Here is an 18,676-nt window from a genome sequence, read left to right as displayed (position 1 = left end):
GCGCTCGACCCTGGAAAGCTTGCAGACAGCTCTCTAACAGCGACCATTCTTTTTTACTGCTACTAGAGTTCTGAGTCTCCTCTTCCCTTTTCCTCTCTCTAACCCCTTCCCAGCCCAGAATGCAACCAGGACTTGAGCTCCCCCTTCTGGCCTGGATTAGGAAGTGTTGGGTGTGATTGTACCTGGCATAGAGATCTCCCCACTGCTTCCAGGTATAGCATTGCCCTCCAGTGAAGAGAGCAACGCCCTTGTGGCTTGTGGCGCCCCTGACCTGGTCAGGCACCACTGAGTACTGCACCCATGCTGGGGACAGTACAATACAGGTAATCCAGAAGGCTGACCGAGGTGTGACTACACAGGCGCATAGTGATCAGGTCTCACACATGTACCTTTGAGAGGACCCCTGGGGATCCCAGGAGGGGGAAAAGCCTTCACCTCCACTGGAATAGTGGAGGGGGCCAAAAGCCTCCATCTCCTCTCAAGGGGTGTGGTAAGAGAATCTGGTTGCTAGGTGGCGTAGGCAGGCACAAAGGGAAAAGAGAAGGAGGAGTAAACGGTCTGCAGCAGAGTGTGGAGGAGTGAGGAGCAGGAAAGTGAGGCTCTGACAGGAGCAGCAGTGAAGGTCCCAGATGTGAGCCGGTTCAGAGCAGAGTCCAGGGAGCTCCGAGGAGAGCTGACCCCTTCCCCTGGGCTGCTGTAGTCTGACAGCGTCCGCGCAGTGGCTACCGACGGGGGAGAACGGTCACCTAGGAGTGCTACCCGAAACCCATCTCCAGCTAGAGAGAGAGCACAGAGTGGGAAGTAAGGAGACTGCTAGGGAGAACCAGGCCCAAACGGGCGGCAGATCCCGGAGCGGGGATAGATCCACCTTTCCCTGCTAAACCTGCCGGTGTGGGGCCCTCAAAGCCCACACCACAACACCACAAAAGCCGCAGCCACGTAGCCACAGTTAGGGCCCACAGTTCACAGGAGGCAAGAAGCTGGAGTGATCTGGCCCAGGCAACAAGCACACGGCAAACGAAGGGGAGTGAGGCTTCAGCAACTTCCCTGGGTGACCCCCATAGGGACTAAAAGTCGGGGTCACCCCAAACCACCAAGGGCTAAGGAAGGCGAGTTGGTAGTCACCATCAGAAGTCAGCCTGAAGGATACCTGGTTTCCGCCTGGTTCATCTCAGCTACGCCCGGGTTACTCACCCTGCCACCTGAAGTGAGTAAAAACCCTGAAAGACATTCTGCCTGTGTGGAGTTATTCTGCGCCTTGTGGTTCTACGCATCTACACAGGGCCCTGGGGCTTGCCTCACTCTCAGGAGGCAATTCCAACTAACTGCACTCACCATCAGCCCCAGGCGTCCCTCAACCTGCAGTGGCGGTCCCTACTGGCCGCAATACTGAGAGTGGCGTCACGACAAGAAGAAGATCTCCTACCTGTGACCAGATCCAGCCGAGTGGAGTCCCTGAAGGTAATGCACCGACACAACACCTGTGGGGCTTCACATCTGGCGCTGTGAACAGGATAAGGACTAGACCTGTTCAGACAGGTGACCATGTGCCTGGGCGGTCCGCTTGGAAAATTGGAAGCGCCGCCATATTGCCACCATGAAAAGCGCGCTGAAAAACAACAGCAGCCCGCGCTGGGAGAAGTTACCGCCCACGAAGAGGTGTGGCTACCCAGAGATCCCCTGCAGAGTTCTGACCTCGCTTGTGAAGAGAGCGGAAGCGTCCAGAGACGTCGGGACAGAAAGGGAGCCAGAAGCCTGCTGCTGGGAGAGGAGCTGCTGAAAGAGGCAGAGCGGAAACTGAACAGCTTGCTACTAGAGGCAACGACGAGTCCACTGCTGGGAAATCGTACAGAAGAGGGCGCAGAAGAAATGGCGTCTGACCGCAGAAACCCAGAACCGGGCTCCGCTGCCTGGTGGTATCGAGAGCTGGCCCAGTTCTGCGACCGACTGGAGACCCGGGTTGTGGAGCAGATCAGAGAAGAACGCATGGAACTTCTGGAGATGGCTGCCGCGGTTCAGGCCTATGAAGGGAGAGCCGCGCGCCGAGCGCCAGACCGGACGGCGACGACTCAGACCCCGATGATGCCACCGATGGGTGAGTCCAGTGATGCCCCTGCCCGCGCGAGTGCCCCGACCCCTGCTGCCACGTCCGCGGTCCCTGAAGAGGCGTCCGGCGCGGTGACGCTGAAGCAGGCCGCAGCCACGCCAGGTGCGGCCCGCCAAGCCCAGGCCGCCGCAGCGATGCCCTGCTCGGCCCACCAAGACCCGGTCCCTGCAGCGACGCCTAGTCCGGCCCGCAAAGAACCGGCTGCCACCGCGACCCTCATCCACGCCGCGTGTGTGACGCTGACCCAGGCCGCCGCCATGCTAGGCCCGGCCCGCCGAGACCCCACCGCAGCAGCAACGCTCGTCCGCGCCGCAAGTGAGGTGCTGAACCAGGCCGCAGCCCCGTCAGGTGCGGCCCGCCAAGCTCCGATCGAGGCAGCGACGCCCAGCCCAGTCTGCAAAGACCCCATCGCAGTTGCGACGCCGATCCAAGCTGCGCCAGAAACGCCCACCCAGGCCGCCGCCATGCCAGGCGCGGCCCGCGAAGACCAGGCCGCCGCCATACAGGGCGCGGCCCGCCAAGATAAGATTGCATCACCATTTACCCCGGCCTGCAAGGCCAGAGCAGACACCGCTCCCCAGTCCAAAGAGGTCCCTGCTGGAAAGCCCACGCTGGGGGAGGACCCCGCATACTGGCAGCTGAAGGCTGACATGGAGGCCAAGTTTCCACAATGGCTGGTGGACCAGTACATACTCCCTCCGCATACCCCCAAGACGACTCCTGCAGCAATCATGCCAAAGAGGTCCCTGTCTGGGCCTGCTGAAGAAAGTCCATCCCCAGCACTGCCACCAAAGGAGTGCTCAGAAGAACTAAGGGGGAGGGGAGGCCAGGAAGCTGAGGAGCTGACTCAGGAGCCATCAGCAGTGGATTCATACCCCGAGCCAGAGATGTTGCCATACTCCCGCTGGGACGAAGAAGACCCGATACCCTCCGCTGAGGAGGAATCTGCCTAAAGTAAAGTACAGCAAGTTACCAGTTTGACAAGTTTTGACAAGTTTGCAACGTTGATGTTTAAGTATGTGCCCACATAAACTAATGTGAGAAATGAACCTTAAGGCTATGAACTGGCTATAGCCACAAACTCTCGCAGTGTAAATAGTTACACCAGAGGGCACCACCACCACCAGAGCCAGCCTGTTTAGGGGCTTGGCTCGTCTGCAACCAGGGAGCACGTCCGTATATAGGGCCTTGGCTCACCTGCAACCAGAGAGCATGCCTGTTTATGGGGCCTGGCTCTCCACCACAAAGAGGGTACCTGGTCAGCACCAACTGTGGAAGCCGCCTCTACATCCTGCCAGAAGAGGCTGAAGGCGCGGCTCCACCAGGCCAGGTATACCCTGAAACCACCAGCCCATGTAAGCCGCCTCTACATCCTGCCAGAAGTGGCTGAAGGCGCGGCCAACGTGAGAGGGTTTTGGGTGGGTTAACGGACTTGTGGGTGGAGGGTGGTGATGTATGGTACCTGGTGGTTTTAAAAATGTTTTACATGTTTTAATGTTTTATGCATGCATTTTAAAATGTTGTCTTGCAGCCCGAGGACGTGCTGGTGATAACTAAGGGGGAATGTGGCGCCCCTGACCTGGTCAGGCACCACTGAGTACTGCACCCATGCTGGGGACAGTACAATACAGGTAATCCAGAAGGCTGACCGAGGTGTGACTACACAGGCGCATAGTGATCAGGTCTCACACATGTACCTTTGAGAGGACCCCTGGGGATCCCAGGAGGGGGAAAAGCCTTCACCTCCACTGGAATAGTGGAGGGGGCCAAAAGCCTCCATCTCCTCTCAAGGGGTGTGGTAAGAGAATCTGGTTGCTAGGTGGCGTAGGCAGGCACAAAGGGAAAAGAGAAGGAGGAGTAAACGGTCTGCAGCAGAGTGTGGAGGAGTGAGGAACAGGAAAGTGAGGCTCTGACAGGAGCAGCAGTGAAGGTCCCAGATGTGAGCCGGTTCAGAGCAGAGTCCAGGGAGCTCCGAGGAGAGCTGACCCCTTCCCCTGGGCTGCTGTAGTCTGACAGCGTCCGCGCAGTGGCTACCGACGGGGGAGAACGGTCACCTAGGAGTGCTACCCGAAACCCATCTCCAGCTAGAGAGAGAGCACAGAGTGGGAAGTAAGGAGACTGCTAGGGAGAACCAGGCCCAAACGGGCGGCAGATCCCGGAGCGGGGATAGATCCACCTTTCCCTGCTAAACCTGCCGGTGTGGGGCCCTCAAAGCCCACACCACAACACCACAAAAGCCGCAGCCACGTAGCCACAGTTAGGGCCCACAGTTCACAGGAGGCAAGAAGCTGGAGTGATCTGGCCCAGGCAACAAGCACACGGCAAACGAAGGGGAGTGAGGCTTCAGCAACTTCCCTGGGTGACCCCCATAGTGACTAAAAGTCGGGGTCACCCCAAACCACCAAGGGCTAAGGAAGGCGAGTTGGTAGTCACCATCAGAAGTCAGCCTGAAGGATACCTGGTTTCCGCCTGGTTCATCCCAGCTACGCCCGGGTTACTCACCCTGCCACCTGAAGTGAGTAAAAACCCTGAAAGACATTCTGCCTGTGTGGAGTTATTCTGCGCCTTGTGGTTCTACGCATCTACACAGGGCCCTGGGGCTTGCCTCACTCTCAGGAGGCAATTCCAACTAACTGCACTCACCATCAGCCCCAGGCGTCCCTCAACCTGCAGTGGCGGTCCCTACTGGCCGCAATACTGAGAGTGGCGTCACGACAAGAAGAAGATCTCCTACCTGTGACCAGATCCAGCCGAGTGGAGTCCCTGAAGGTAATGCACCGACACAACACCTGTGGGGCTTCACAGCTCCTATGACCACTGGGGTGCCACATTCACACCTCTCCTTAATGCAATACATGTTCTGAAAAATGTCTAAGATACATTGTATGTATGATTAACGATACATGGGAACCAGGAGAAACGGTGTGGTAGTGACTGCGCTTCTGAGAAGTGACATAAACCAATGCACTGTATCCAGATGAAAGCGTTAATTTTTCAACGCATTTTGAAGTGGTCACAGGTGAACCACCAAGACTTGGAAACGCTTTGAAAAATAAAACGCTTTTCATCTGGATACTGTGTATTGGTTTTCGTCACTTCTCAGCAGTGCAGTCACTAACACAATTTTTCCTGGTTCCCATGTATCGTTACAAGCCTAAAGGCTCCTGATTCATGCGGCAGCTGGTGATAAGATCTGATCTTGTTGTGTGAAAACACTACTCAGCAAAGTGAGCATACGCTCTGCAAATACCAATACAAGTCTACAGGATAAGACCCTGTTTCACTGTTCTATTGCATAGTTTCTCATCTGTATGAAATTAACATCCATGTTGGAATACTAATAAATATCCCCTCAATTTAACTACGGAGTGTTTAGTTCTTCACATCTACTATTAGTAGTTAGCACTATCACCTTGCAGACCCGGTCACCTTGGCCGGACACAGCATGTGCATGGAGTTATCGTATGTTCTTGTGTTTGCACATTTTTTTCTGAAGTTTATACATCTACTAATAAGTCGGGTCTGGGTTTTTTGTCTCTTTTCACAGATGATGCTGATGAAATTCTCATACGTAATGAGGGAGGAGTGGAATTTGCCCTCAACTATGCCAAACGCTGGTGTAAATATGTGCGGGAAGTGCTGGGGTACATCGAGAAGAAACTTAGCTATGGTAGATATCAAATATCTCACTACAGATAAAACAGGACAGTAATCTGTCATCACATTGGGTTGACATTTTTTTACTTTAAATGTAATTTTGTGAATTTAATTCATCCCTTCTTTTAGGCAGGAAAGTAATTTGGGGGGGCAAATCGGCACATCCACCTTTACTGAGAACAAGTGACACTGTTCTGGGTTGGATCGTAGGACAAGCATACATACGCTCTCTCTACATAGATTTAATTTGGGACATGGAAAATAACCAAGCACAAATATAGGACTGTTTTGGAAAATCACATTATCACTACTAGTCCTGCTCTACAGGCAAGAATATTCCCAACTATGGTGGGCAGGGGCAGACATATCATTGGTTCAACCTATGCAGTCGTACAGGTGCCCAAGAGTCGTACAGGTGCCCAAGAGAAGGCCATTTCTACCTCCAAACCAGGTGGAATTGTGCATTATTATGAGTTATTGGTCTTAAAAGGATCCATATACTGTTTGTGCACAGGGGCCCTCTTCTATCTGTCGACCAGTGATGGTGGGGTCCCAAAGGCAAGATTTTGACCTAAAGTAGGCAAATTATAGGGTTGTAGTTGGACATCTGCACAATTTCCCAGCACAACCACCAAATGAGAAAAAAAAAAGAATTGCACAATTCTCATTCAAAGAAATCAATTGTTTGTATAATTTGAATTTGAGGATGTCCTGGACCCCACTGGTGGTGATCATAGTCACTTTCTGCTCTGACAAATTCAATTGAGATTTTAAATAACTCGGAATCTCCTTGAAGAGGATGTTTCACTGGATTTTTTTAATTTATACTGAGTACTTCCTCCATTTGACGTTGCCCCACTGATTCTAGAACAGTTTTACTTTCTCTTCTGTGCCCTTCCATTCCAAACTTATGCCACTCGGAAATAAAGATGCAAGTTTTCCCTTTCGACCAACTGGGCATGTCCCACAGAACTTCTCTGTGGGCGTTTGCTTTTTCTCATTTGATGCTGTCCAATCAAAATGCAGCCACGCCCACAGAGAAGTTCTGTAGTTGAAGAGAAGATTTGCAGCTTTATTAATGAGGGGAATAACTTTGGAATGAAGGGGAACAAAAGAAAAAGAACTGTTCCAGAATCAGTAGAGGATGTACTAAGTTTAAATTGAAAACAAAAATATCCAGTGAAAGGTCCTCTTTAAAATGTATATAAATATGGACTTTCTAAGCCATAATTCCCAAGTTTTCCTCCTGGGTAGATGTATTAATTGATAACTTATTTTTTAATACTCTCACATGTTATTGGAGCTTTTAATACTATTGAATGGGGTGAATTAAATATATTTATGAAATTCACCTTTAGCCAGTGTCACAGATCAGTAGCTCTTAGAAGCGCAAAGAAAAAATAATTTGATCCAAGACAAAGTCTTTAAAATGTAAAAATGTTCTTCTTTTTAGAATCCAAACTATTAGTTAGGTTGGTATTCTCAGGCTGGGGAGTCCCATGCTTTTTGACCCCCCCCCCAGCCTAAATATAGCAGCAAGCAGCCGCCCAGGATTGTCGCATCCATTAGATGTTTCAGTCCCGGAACTTTACCCAGCTCATCCTGATTGCCCTGGTGTGGTAGCAGTCTGGGTAATAAGCTGTTAATGGCACCTCACAGCGTCCACTAAGCCCTAGCTTAGTAATGGGAGGCATCTATGAGACCCTTCCCCCCATTACTATTCTGTAAGTGAAAAGAATTAAACACAAACATCGAAAAAATCCTTTATTTGAAATAAAATACCAAAAATACCCTGGAATCAGGCTGTTGTGTCCTGTGTTATGCTTTTCTTAGATGAAATAGCAAAAACCTGCTGACAGATTCCGTTTAATCAATGTTTATGGATTTATCAATTGAGAAAAATCTTTTGACATTTGAAGGACTTTGTGTTGGATTGAATTAGTGTTTATTTTTAATTTAAAGGGCTTGTCCAGTTTACAAAAACCATTTTCATTGACTATTGGTGTTCATTGAAGAAGGGATTTCAGAATATAGTCTCTTGCCTAGACCAATAAGAAGTAGCAAAGAGTGTCACTGGCTATGGAGGACCTGCCCTGTCCTGCATGGATTTATATGGGTGTTGTATGATGCTTAAATTTCATTTGTGGTGGTGGAAGGAAAAGTGAACTCTTACGGACAGATTTTCCCATCAAGTTATTTTGGTAGGGGGGGGAAACATGAGTAAATTTTAATTTGCCTATTGTTGAGAAACTTTCCTAACATGTAGGAATTGTCATGGAGAGTTGTTATACCTAGCTGCATTACCATTGGTAATACAGTGCCTTGCAAAAGTATTTACCCCCTTGGCTTTTTACCTATTTTGTTACATTACAACCTCTGTTTAAATATTTTTGTAATCCGTTTTGTGTGTGATGCATCAACAATAAATAGTCTAAGTTGGGAAATTGAAGTGAGAAGAATATACGCAAAAAAAATAATTTATGGGATAAAATAAAAATTGCCATGTGCATATGTATTCACCACTTTTGTATGAAGCCCCTAAAAACTTGTGGTGCAAGCAATTACTTTAATAAGTCACATGCTTATTGAAAGGAAGTCCACCTGTGTGCAATCTAAGTGTCCCTGGGTCTGTCAGTATATAGACATCTTTTCTGAAAGGCCACAGAGGTGGCAACACCATTAACCAAGAGGCTCCACTAACCAAACACCACCATGAAGACCAAGGAGATCTCCAAACAACACCATGAAGACCAAGGAGATCTCCAAACAACACCATGAAGACCAAGGAGATCTCCAAACAACACCATGAAGATCAAGGAGATCTCCAAACAACACCATGAAGACCAAGGACATCTCCAAACAACACCATGAAGACCAAGGAGATCTCCAAACAACACCATGAAGACCAAGGACATCTCCAAACAACACCATGAAGACCAAGGAGATCTAGAAACAACGCCATGAAGATCAAGGAGATCTCCAAATACCACATGAAGACCAAGGAAATCTCCAAACAAGTCAGAGACAAAGTTGTTGAGAAGTACAAGTTAGGGTTGTGTTCTAAAACAATTTCCCAATCTCTCATGATATCTGGAGAACCATCAAATGCATTATCATCAAATGGAAATAACATGGTACCACAACAAACTGGCTAAGAGAGGACCGTCCACCAAAACTCTTAGCTCAGGCAATGAGAGCATTAATTAGAGAAGCAACACAGAAGGAGCTGCAGAGTTCCCAAGCAGAGACTGGAGTATCTGTCCATACGACTACAATAAATCATACATTCCATAGAGCTGGCCTTTATGGAAGAGTGGCCAGAAAAAGGCTTTACTTACAGTCAAAAATTGAAAGGCTCATTTTGATTTTGCCAAAAGACATGTGGAAGACTCCCCAAATGTACGGTGAAAGGTGCTGTACTCAGATGAGACCAAAATTTAACTTTTTGGCCACAAAGGTAAATGCTATGTCTGGTACCAAACCAACACAGCTCATCACCTCAAGAACACCATCCCCACAGTGAAACATGGTGGTGGCAGCATCATGCTGTGGGGATGTTTTTTGGCAACAGGGACAGGGAAATAGTTGTATTCATATTCTATATATGAACTGATGCAAACCCTCAAAAAAAGTGAATTTCCAGGATGTGTGATAGCAAAACACGAAATATACCAAGGTGGGTGAATACTTTCGCAAGGCATTGAAATTTCCTTTATAACGGTATCAGCGTTCCTCTTTATAAGCAGATGGGACAGCACGAGGGAAGCTTGAACTTAGTAGGTCCATTGTGATTTGGTTAAATTTACCAAGAAAATGAAGGTCTAGACAGTGTGGAAAATGTGACTGTCACCCAAGGATCCACATACACTGAAAATCTGCCCCGACTGAGAAAAAGCCTAGGCAGTTTTGCTTTGGGTTGTAATAATTACTTATTGGTTATGTCTTATTTAACGCCATGTGCTTATCAAAGGCAGAGCGTCACTTGAGCCACATACACCTCTAGCCACATGCAACTCTGCAGTGGTAGACAATATTTTTCCAACACAGTGATTCGTCTTGTTTTTGTAGAGTCTGAATTTGCCAAGAACACCCTCCGATTGTGTGAGTCTGCGAGGAGCAGCCTTAACCAGCAGGTAAGCTCTGGCCCAATTCATCATTGTATTTCTGCCATTTTTTTTTTGCATATATCAAATGATTTTTGCCTTTTCTCAAGTTGCCTTTTGTTGTTTAGTTTTCACATTTTTTTCGTTAATACGGCCTGTTGTTTTAGACTCAATCATTACATGGCAATTTAACAGTCGCAGTTTTGCAATATTTTATAAAATGTGCAATTATTTGCGCTGGCGAGTTAAAAACAAGGGTCAAAGGCAGAAAAAAGAAAATTTTGGGTATTGCTTAAAGAGCATGGCATTTTGATGAATCTGGCGCCAAAAACGTCGTCAATAAACACAAATTTTAAAAAAAAGTGACTTAAAACAAAAATGCAAATGAATCAGACACTTAAGGGGGCTTTACATGCAACAACATCGCTAATGAGATGTCGTTGAGGGTCACAGAATTCGTGACGCACATCCGGCCTCGTTAGTGATGTTGTTGCGTGTGACAGCTACGAATGACCGTTAATGGTCAAAATTACTCACCTAATCGTTGACGCGTCGTTCTAATCCCAAATATTGTTGCTGTTGCAGGACGCAGGATGTTCGTCGTTCCTGCGGCAGCACACATCGCTATGTGTGACACCGCAGGAACGAGGAACAACACCTTACCTGTGGCTGCCGGCAATGAGGAAGGAAGGAGATTGGCGAGATGTTACGGCCGCTCATCTCCGCCCCTCCGCTTCTATTGGGTGGCCGCTTAGTGACGCCGCTGTGACGCCGCACGAACCGACCCCTTAGAAAGGAGGCGGTTCGCCGGCCACAACGACATCGTTAGGCAGGTAAGTAGTGTGACGGGTGTTAGCGATGTTGTGCGCCATGGGCAGCGATTTGCCCGTGACGCACAACCGATGGGGGCGGGTGCTTTCACCAGCGACATCGCTAGCGATGTCGCTGTGTGTAAAGCAGCCTTTAATGGGAAGCAGAAGGTATTTGTCTGGGGTCACACTTCACCTGTTTGTCGCAGAATTTTGGTTGCAAATTTGGCGCTGAAATTCGGCAATAAAGAACATCCAAATAAATGGGGTAAGAAAATAAAATAATGATAAAAATAATAAATAAAAGAAAAGAAAAATAAGCAATATACACAAGTATTAAGTGGGCTTTACATGCTGCGACATCGCTAGCGATGTAAAGAGCAATAGCACCCGCTCATGTCGGTGGCGCATCACGGGTTGATCGCTGCCGTAGGGAATAATATCGCTACGGCAGCGTCACACGCAATTACCTGCTCACCGACGTCGCTGTGGCCGCCAAACAATCTCTCCCTTAAGGAGGAGGTTTGTTCGGCATCACAGCAGCATTATTAAGCGGCCGCCAAATAGAAGCGGAGGGGCGGAGATGAGCGGCCGGAACATCCCGCCCACCTCCCTCATTCCTCATTGCCAGCGGCCGCAGGTACGATGTTGTTCATCGTTCCTGCGGTGTCACACGGAGCGGTGTGTGCTGCCACAGGAACGACAAATATCCTGCGTACCAAATGAGGAACAATTTTTTAAAAATGAATGACGTGTACACGACGAACGATTTGACACCTTTTTGTTAACGTTACTGATCGCAAAAAGGTGTCACACACATCGCTAACGAGGCCGGATGTGTGTCACTAACACCGTCACCCCGACGATATCTCGTTAGCGATATCGTTGTGTGTAAATGGGCCTTTAATGTTGTACCGTTTTGTGTATAAGGCCCTGTGCGCACTAGAAAAAGGATTTTTCTCAAGAAATTTCTTGAAAGTCTGAAATATTAGCGCACCTGCATTCAAAAAACGCACCAATAACGCATGCTTTTTTACTGCGTTTTACCGTATTTTTATGCGTTTTTGATGCGTTTTTTCCGCAAGTTGGTCCCTGCGTTTTTTTACCATTATCTATGGCAAAAAATGCAGGTACCTGCAGAAAAGAAGTGACCTGCTCATTCTTTTTCTCAAGAAATTCTGCAGAAAGAATGTTCTTGAGAAAAAAACGCAGTGTGCGCACAGCTGTAGGCCAAAAATGTGTAATAGTTTTTTTTAATAAAGGGGTTATCCACTAGTGGACAACTCTTGGTTAACAGCTAAACTGCCCATCACACAATAAAAAACATATTCTTACCACCAATGCCGCTCTTTTGTTGTCTATGTGTTTCGAAGAAATCATAGGTGAAGGGACCACTGCAGCTAGTCACAGGCCTCTGATCGGCTGCAGCCTTCACTATTCAGTCAGAAAATACTTCCTCTCTATATAATAAAGGGTGCAGCCAATCAGTGGCTGATTATTGGCTGCAGTGGTCCCTTCATATATGATTGCTGAAAACACAGAGACAACAAAGGAGCGTCACTGGTGGTAAGTATATGTTTTTTTTATTTTATGATGGGCAGTTTAGCTGATAAGAAGGGGTTTGGCCAGTAGTGAACAACCCCTTGAAGACTATCTGTAAAGTTTCTTCCCTTGGGATTTTCGTTGTGTTATAGAAATACCCTTTACACTTGTAAAAAACCCACAACTCAGTTTTTTTTTTAATGTTTGGGTCTTATTTTTTATGAAAAACATTTTATAAAAAAAACATAAAATTTCTATTAGTCGCCACAGTTTTCCTTTTACTAGTTATAAAGGAAATCTATTCAGCCATTTTATTATTTTCTGTTGTTGGGAAAGAAGTAGTCATCCAGTATGGCAGTCATTACATTTCCTGCTGATATTGACACGTGGACTATATAGAGCCTGAGAGCTAAGCAGACGATCAAGAACTAAAATTTGGATAAATAACAATTGCATAAAAACATAGTTCCTATGAGTGTATGGTATTTGTATGAAAACAGTCACAACTGGACAATGAGAAGGGGAGAGGAGGGAGATGCAGCTGCAGACTCTTTCCCTCTGTATATGAGTCACAGATGCCTTAGTATGGGAGGCAAGGTGTAGAAAAAATGCATCCAAAGACATTTATGTCTACTAAAACGTGTGATCTATCACTAAAGAACAAACTTCTGCTTCTAATTTAAAAAATTTTGGAAACTGAAAAATTTGGTAACTCTTTGGTCTAGGAGAGATGAGAATCTTGGCATTACACCATGTACCCACACATAATAGCGCTGTCCATACACATCCATGTTACTTATGGGTGCGGCTTGAGTAACTACTCTACATTCACATTTGGTTAATCCGCGTTTGGATTATTCCAGACATGTATGCCGCTGCAAGATGTCTACCTCCTACTTTTGGACCATGAAACCCACACTGGAAATTCAGCCCTGGAGACAGTGGCACTGCTACAGATGAAGAAGTATTGTCAGGTAAGTGGCCGATAAATTTACTGATTGACTCCACAATAAAAGTAATGGCCGTAAAAACAGTGCTAAAAAATAAAAATAATTAACACTTTAATCCCATTTTGGATCACAATGAAAATATAAAAATCAAAGCAAAAAATTGAAATCACTAGTGGATCCAATATGGGTGAATTTCATCACAGCAATTTATCATGGGACTCATATGTTTGTGTTTGGCCCCCACTTACCTATATGCTGTCACGGTCGTCTCTCTATTTTTGGAGACTAGTGACAGATTTAGGGTTGGTATCCTTCATTTACATCTGGGACTCTATAATTTAAACGTGTTTTAATTTCTTCCAGTACTTCATGAGTTAATGTCAGTTTTGTTTCCAGAAGTTCCTAGCTGAGTGTTTTAGCTGCAGTTGCTTTGTAGTCATGCCCCTTCAGATTTAAGTAGAGGTGTTTCCCACTAATCCTTGCTGAAGATACACATTTTCTTGTTCTCTGACTCCTTGGTGGAAGTACCTATGAAGGAGTTTTCCAGAAGCCGGATTTTATTCTTTTGTGTTGCTGTTTATCCCCTGTTTGTCTCCCCTACCCTCTTGTCTTATTAGTGCAGCGGTTTAGTGACCCTCACCTGCCAATGCACTAGCCAGGGCAACTATAGGTTTCCCAGGGTCTCGGGGTGCTGCTTGGCGACAGTTGCGGAGACTGTTTAGGGACTATCTAGGAGAATAGGGACAGCTACAGGTGAGGATATGAGGTGTCCCATCTACCCTCACGCTAGCGCCAGGGCCCACTGTTGTTATTGTGTCCCTGGTGTACCCCCTTGTTTGTGGTATTGTTTTGGTGGGGGTTTTTTTTCGTTTTGCTCTGAACGCACTCGCCATCCTTGTAGCGTGACATATTTATTCCCGATAATGTCTGGTTATGCACCTTTTGTGATGATAGATGGGGCCCTGAGGGATCTCCTCCCAGAAATGGATCAGGGCATCAGTGAGTGCCTGGATGGATGTGCTCAATTGGATTCAGGTCTGGGGAACATGAAGGCCAGTCAATGTTATCAATGCCTTCATCATTCAGAGATTGCCTACACACTCTGGCGACAGGAGGCCAGTCCTTGTCCTGCACCAGGAGGACTACATGGCCCACGGCACCTGCATAAGGTCTGACATGGCTCTGTAGATTTCATCTCAGTCTTTAACAGCAGTCAGGTTACTCTCTAAGGATATGCCTCTCTGACTATTGTGGTCCCACCATCAAACTAGTCATACTGGATGATGTTACATTCCCCACAGGGTCTCCAAATCCTTTCATGTGTCACATGTACTTAGAATGAGGCACCAATGATGGACTCACCAATTCTGGTGTTCTCTGGTGAATCCCAGTTAAGCTACGCAATGGTGGACTATGTGCTCAGATCCCACTACCAGTCGTATAGGGATTATCTTGCAGTTCCTCTTCACTATTCCTGTTGTCATTTGCACCAAAGCTGGTGAAATGGAGTCACAATCACTTCTGCTTCCTAGTTGGACAGATTCATTTCTCTGAAGTGTGATTGACTTGGGGTTATACAGTGATGCGCAAGTGTTCCTGACTCGCCCACCCCAGGGCTATGGGACACCCGATGCCGGGCCGGACTAGTCCGGGGGTCGTCAGTGGTGGCGGGGCCCGACTCCGTGGCCCTGGTGGGTGTCAATAAAATATGGCTGCAGTGTTGGGGGTGAATAAAGTTTGTGTTTGTGACGCCACCTGTGGTCTACGGCTATTAAGCCGCCGCTGCTGTGTGAGGCCTCCGGGGTGATGATACGGCAGCAATGGTGGTACTGCTCCCCACAGGTGGAGCGGAGCCCCGGGGACACTGTTAGTGCTCGTGAAAGTCTATGGTGTTGTGTGGCTAACACGGTGCAGGGCCGACAGGCAATGAAAGAACCAGGCACAAACAACAGTCTCTTTACCTTCTCCTCTTTTACTTTAGGAACAGTCCAATCCTGGGAGACCATCACAGGTGGTGAAGGGGATCCGGTCGGCCTGGAGGTACTTGGGGTGATCTTTCTGGCCAGCTGAGTATGAGGCCTACTCCTGTTCCTTTCTTTACTACGATAGGACCCTGCTTCTCTGGATCCAGCAATGGCCCTCTTTGCTGCTGGGACCGGTGGTACATCCCTTTCCCTCTGTGGTAGGCTGCGCAGGCCCTCTCTGGTGCTTCTCTGCTGGAGTCCACACCGGGCCCTGATGCTGCAGCTGTACCTTCGGGCTGTTTATGGGCCAGGTGCTTGCAGCTCTCCTGCCCTTCGGATTCGGCTACTAGGGAGTATTTTAAGCCCTGGTGGCCACAGACTCCGATGTCCGAGTCTCTTCTCTGCCTCTCTGCTACTTCTGCTTCCCTGGGCCAAGCTGTTCCAGCTCCAGGCCCCAGATCCACAGGACAGCACACTCTGCGTCTGCTTCCTTTCACTTCTCTCTACAGACTGAACACTACTTCCTCCCTCAGGTCAGACTTAAGGAATGCTCCCTGGAATTCCAGGTTCAGAGCTCCCCCTGCTGGCCGGAGGGAGAACTGCGTTGGATGTTAAACTTGCTGGCCAATGGACCTCCCAATTACCTCCAGGCTCAGCATTAACCCTTTGGGAGGGCAATGCTGTTGTGGCGACCAGGTCCTGGGGCGCCACACTCCCCCTTAGTTAAATCCAGTACTCCCGGACTGTAGAAAACAAAACAAGACATACATGTTACAACCTTAAACAACTATAAGAGTCCAGTGTGGCTCCCTGCCGGGTGTCCATTACACTGCTCCATGGGGGACCCGCCGCGATAAAACCCCCAACGTAGGCTCTGGGCATGCGTCAGAGCATTGATGACCCCACTCTATGCACGCCGGACGGGTTTTTCTTCAGGGGTTGCTGAGCACACTGGTGCTATGTACAGCTAGGTGTTGGCCACCCATAGTCCAGTGGCCTAATTGTCCATTTTCTCAACCAAAAAAAAACATTTTATACACAACATTACAGACATTTCACATAACTATTTACATTCTAATAAGTACTCTTTCTTTTTACTCTCTATACCTTGGAGGGGGCTGTTCCCGAGTGCTGCATTGGGACCTGCGTAGCTCTGGTGTCTGCCCCTGACTACTTGGTGTGTCTTCTACCTCAGCACTACAGGTAGGCCTAAAGCCTGCTTTACACACTTCAATAAATCCTTCAATCCGTCGTCGGGGTCAAGTTGTAAGTGACGCACATCCGGCATCGTTCGTGACGTGTTTGCGTGTGAAACCTACATGCGATCGATATTGAACGAAAATACGGTGATCGCATACACGTCGTTTATTCCTCATACATTGGACGTTTGCTAGTACGAAACTAGTGAATTGTAACGTGTGACATCCCTCATACGATTTTGGTGTCTGAGGCTATGTGCGCAGGTGTGCGCTCTGCACCGCAGCTTAAAAAAGGTCCGCTTCAGAGCGCAGCTGAAAAGCTGCGTTCTGAAGCGCCGCACAATGTCTGTCATGCACTAATCTCTGTCAGTCCGTCACTATCTCTGTCCCTCTCTCTCTGTCCATGTCAGTCTATCCCTCTTACCCCCTCTCTCATATACTCACCGATCCCCGATCTCCAGCGCAGCGCTGCACGGCATTCACACTGCTCCGGCGGCTTTTACTTTTTTGAAAAAGCCGGCCGCCCATTAAACAATCTCGTATTCTCTGCTTTCCCCGCCCACCGGCACCTATGATTGGTTGCAGTGAGACACACCCCCACGCTGAGTGACAGGTGTCACACTGCACCCAATCACAGCAGCCGGTGGGCGTGTCTATACTGTGTATTGAAATAAATAATTAAATAATTAAAAAAAACGGCGTGCGGTCCCCCCCAATTTTAAAACCAGCCAGATAAAGCCATACGGCTGAAGGCTGGTATTCTCAGGATGGGGAGCTCCACGTTATGGGGGGCCCCCCAGCCTAACAATATCAGCCAACAGCCGCCCAGAATTGCCGCATACATTAGATGCGACAGTTCTGGGACTGTACCCGACTCTTCCCGATTTGCCCTGGTGCGTTGGCAAATCGGGGTAATAAGGAGTTATTGGCAGCCCATAGCTGCCAATAAGTCCTAGATTAATCATGTCAGGCGTCTATGAGACACCTTCCATGATTAATCTGTAAGTGACAGTAAAAAAACACACACACATGAAAAAATCCTTTATTAGAAATAAAAAACACAAACACATTCCCTCATTACCAATTTATTAACCCCCGACAAACCCTCCATGTCCGGCGTACTCCACAGTCCTCCAGCGTCGCGTCCAGCTCTGCTGCATGGAGGTGACAGGAGCAGCAGAAGACACCGCCACTCCGGTCACCTCCACGCAGGTAATGAAGACAGCCGCGCGATCAGCTGATCTGTCACTGAGGTTACCCGCTGTCACTGGATCCAGCGGTGGCCGCGGGTAACCTCAGTGACAGATCAGCTGATCGCGCGGCTGTCTTCATTACCTGCGTGGAGGTGACCGGAGCGGCGGTGTCTTCTGCTGCTCCTGTCACCTCCATGCAGCAGAGCTGGACGCGACGCTGGAGGACTGTGGAGTACGCCGGACATGGAGGGTTTGTCGGGGGTTAATAAATTGGTAATGAGGGAATGTGTTTGTGTTTTTTATTTCTAATAAAGGATTTTTTCATGTGTGTGTGTTTTTTTACTGTCACTTACAGATTAATCATGGAAGGTGTCTCATAGACGCCTGACATGATTAATCTAGGACTTATTGGCAGCTATGGGCTGCCAATAACTCCTTATTACCCCGATTTGCCAACGCACCAGGGCAAATCGGGAAGAGCCGGGTACAGTCCCAGAACTGTCGCATCTAATGTATGCGGCAATTCTGGGCGGCTGTTGGCTGATATTGTTAGGCTGGGGGGCTCCCCATAACGTGGAGCTCCCCATCCTGAGAATACCAGCCTTCAGCCGTATGGCTTTATCTGGCTGGTTTTAAAATTGGGGGGGACCGCACGCCGTTTTTTTTAATTATTTAATTATTTATTTCAATACACAGTATAGACACGCCCACCGGCTGCTGTGATTGGGTGCAGTGTGACACCTGTCACTCAGCGTGGGGGGCGTGTCTCACTGTAACCAATCATAGGCACCGGTGGGCGGGGTAAGCAGGGAATACCAGATTGTTTAATGGGCGGCCGGCTTTTTCAAAACAGTAAAAGCCGCCGGAGCAGTGTGAACGCCGTGCAGCGCCGGGGAACGGGGATCGGTGAGTATGAGAGAGGGCTGCTCAATTCAGTCACTCAGGAGTTTAGCGGTCACCGGTGAGCCCTTCACTGGTGACCGCTAATCAGGACGCGACACAGACAGAGCCGCAGCATGACCGTGAAGTCGGGTGAGGTTCACCCGAGTTCATTCTGACAGTGCGGCTCTGTCTGTGTCTGCTGTCATCTGCCATTCAGCTCTGCTACACGGCTGTCTGTGTCTGCTGTCATCTGCCATTCAGCTCTGCTAC

The 18,676-nt window shown here is 48.2% G+C and overlaps 1 protein-coding gene across 3 annotated transcripts in view; it reads left to right on the top strand.

Moving 5' to 3' along the window:
• Positions 1 to 18,676, top strand: part of GMIP (GEM interacting protein) — a 165,996-nt gene that overhangs the window by 82,207 nt on the left and 65,113 nt on the right. For all 3 annotated transcript variants that reach the window (XM_075346305.1, XM_075346303.1, XM_075346306.1), the window contains 3 exons: positions 5,655 to 5,777; positions 9,833 to 9,897; positions 13,082 to 13,192. In XM_075346305.1, coding sequence (XP_075202420.1) covers positions 5,655 to 5,777; positions 9,833 to 9,897; positions 13,082 to 13,192 — 299 coding nt within the window. The remainder of the gene's footprint in view (positions 1 to 5,654; positions 5,778 to 9,832; positions 9,898 to 13,081; positions 13,193 to 18,676) is intronic.

Source organism: Anomaloglossus baeobatrachus, chromosome 4 (assembly GCF_048569485.1).
Source record: "Anomaloglossus baeobatrachus isolate aAnoBae1 chromosome 4, aAnoBae1.hap1, whole genome shotgun sequence".
NCBI lineage: Eukaryota > Metazoa > Chordata > Amphibia > Anura > Aromobatidae > Anomaloglossus > Anomaloglossus baeobatrachus.
The sequence above is the reverse complement of the archived record's forward strand: the minus strand, read 5'-3'. Positions and strand labels throughout refer to the sequence as shown.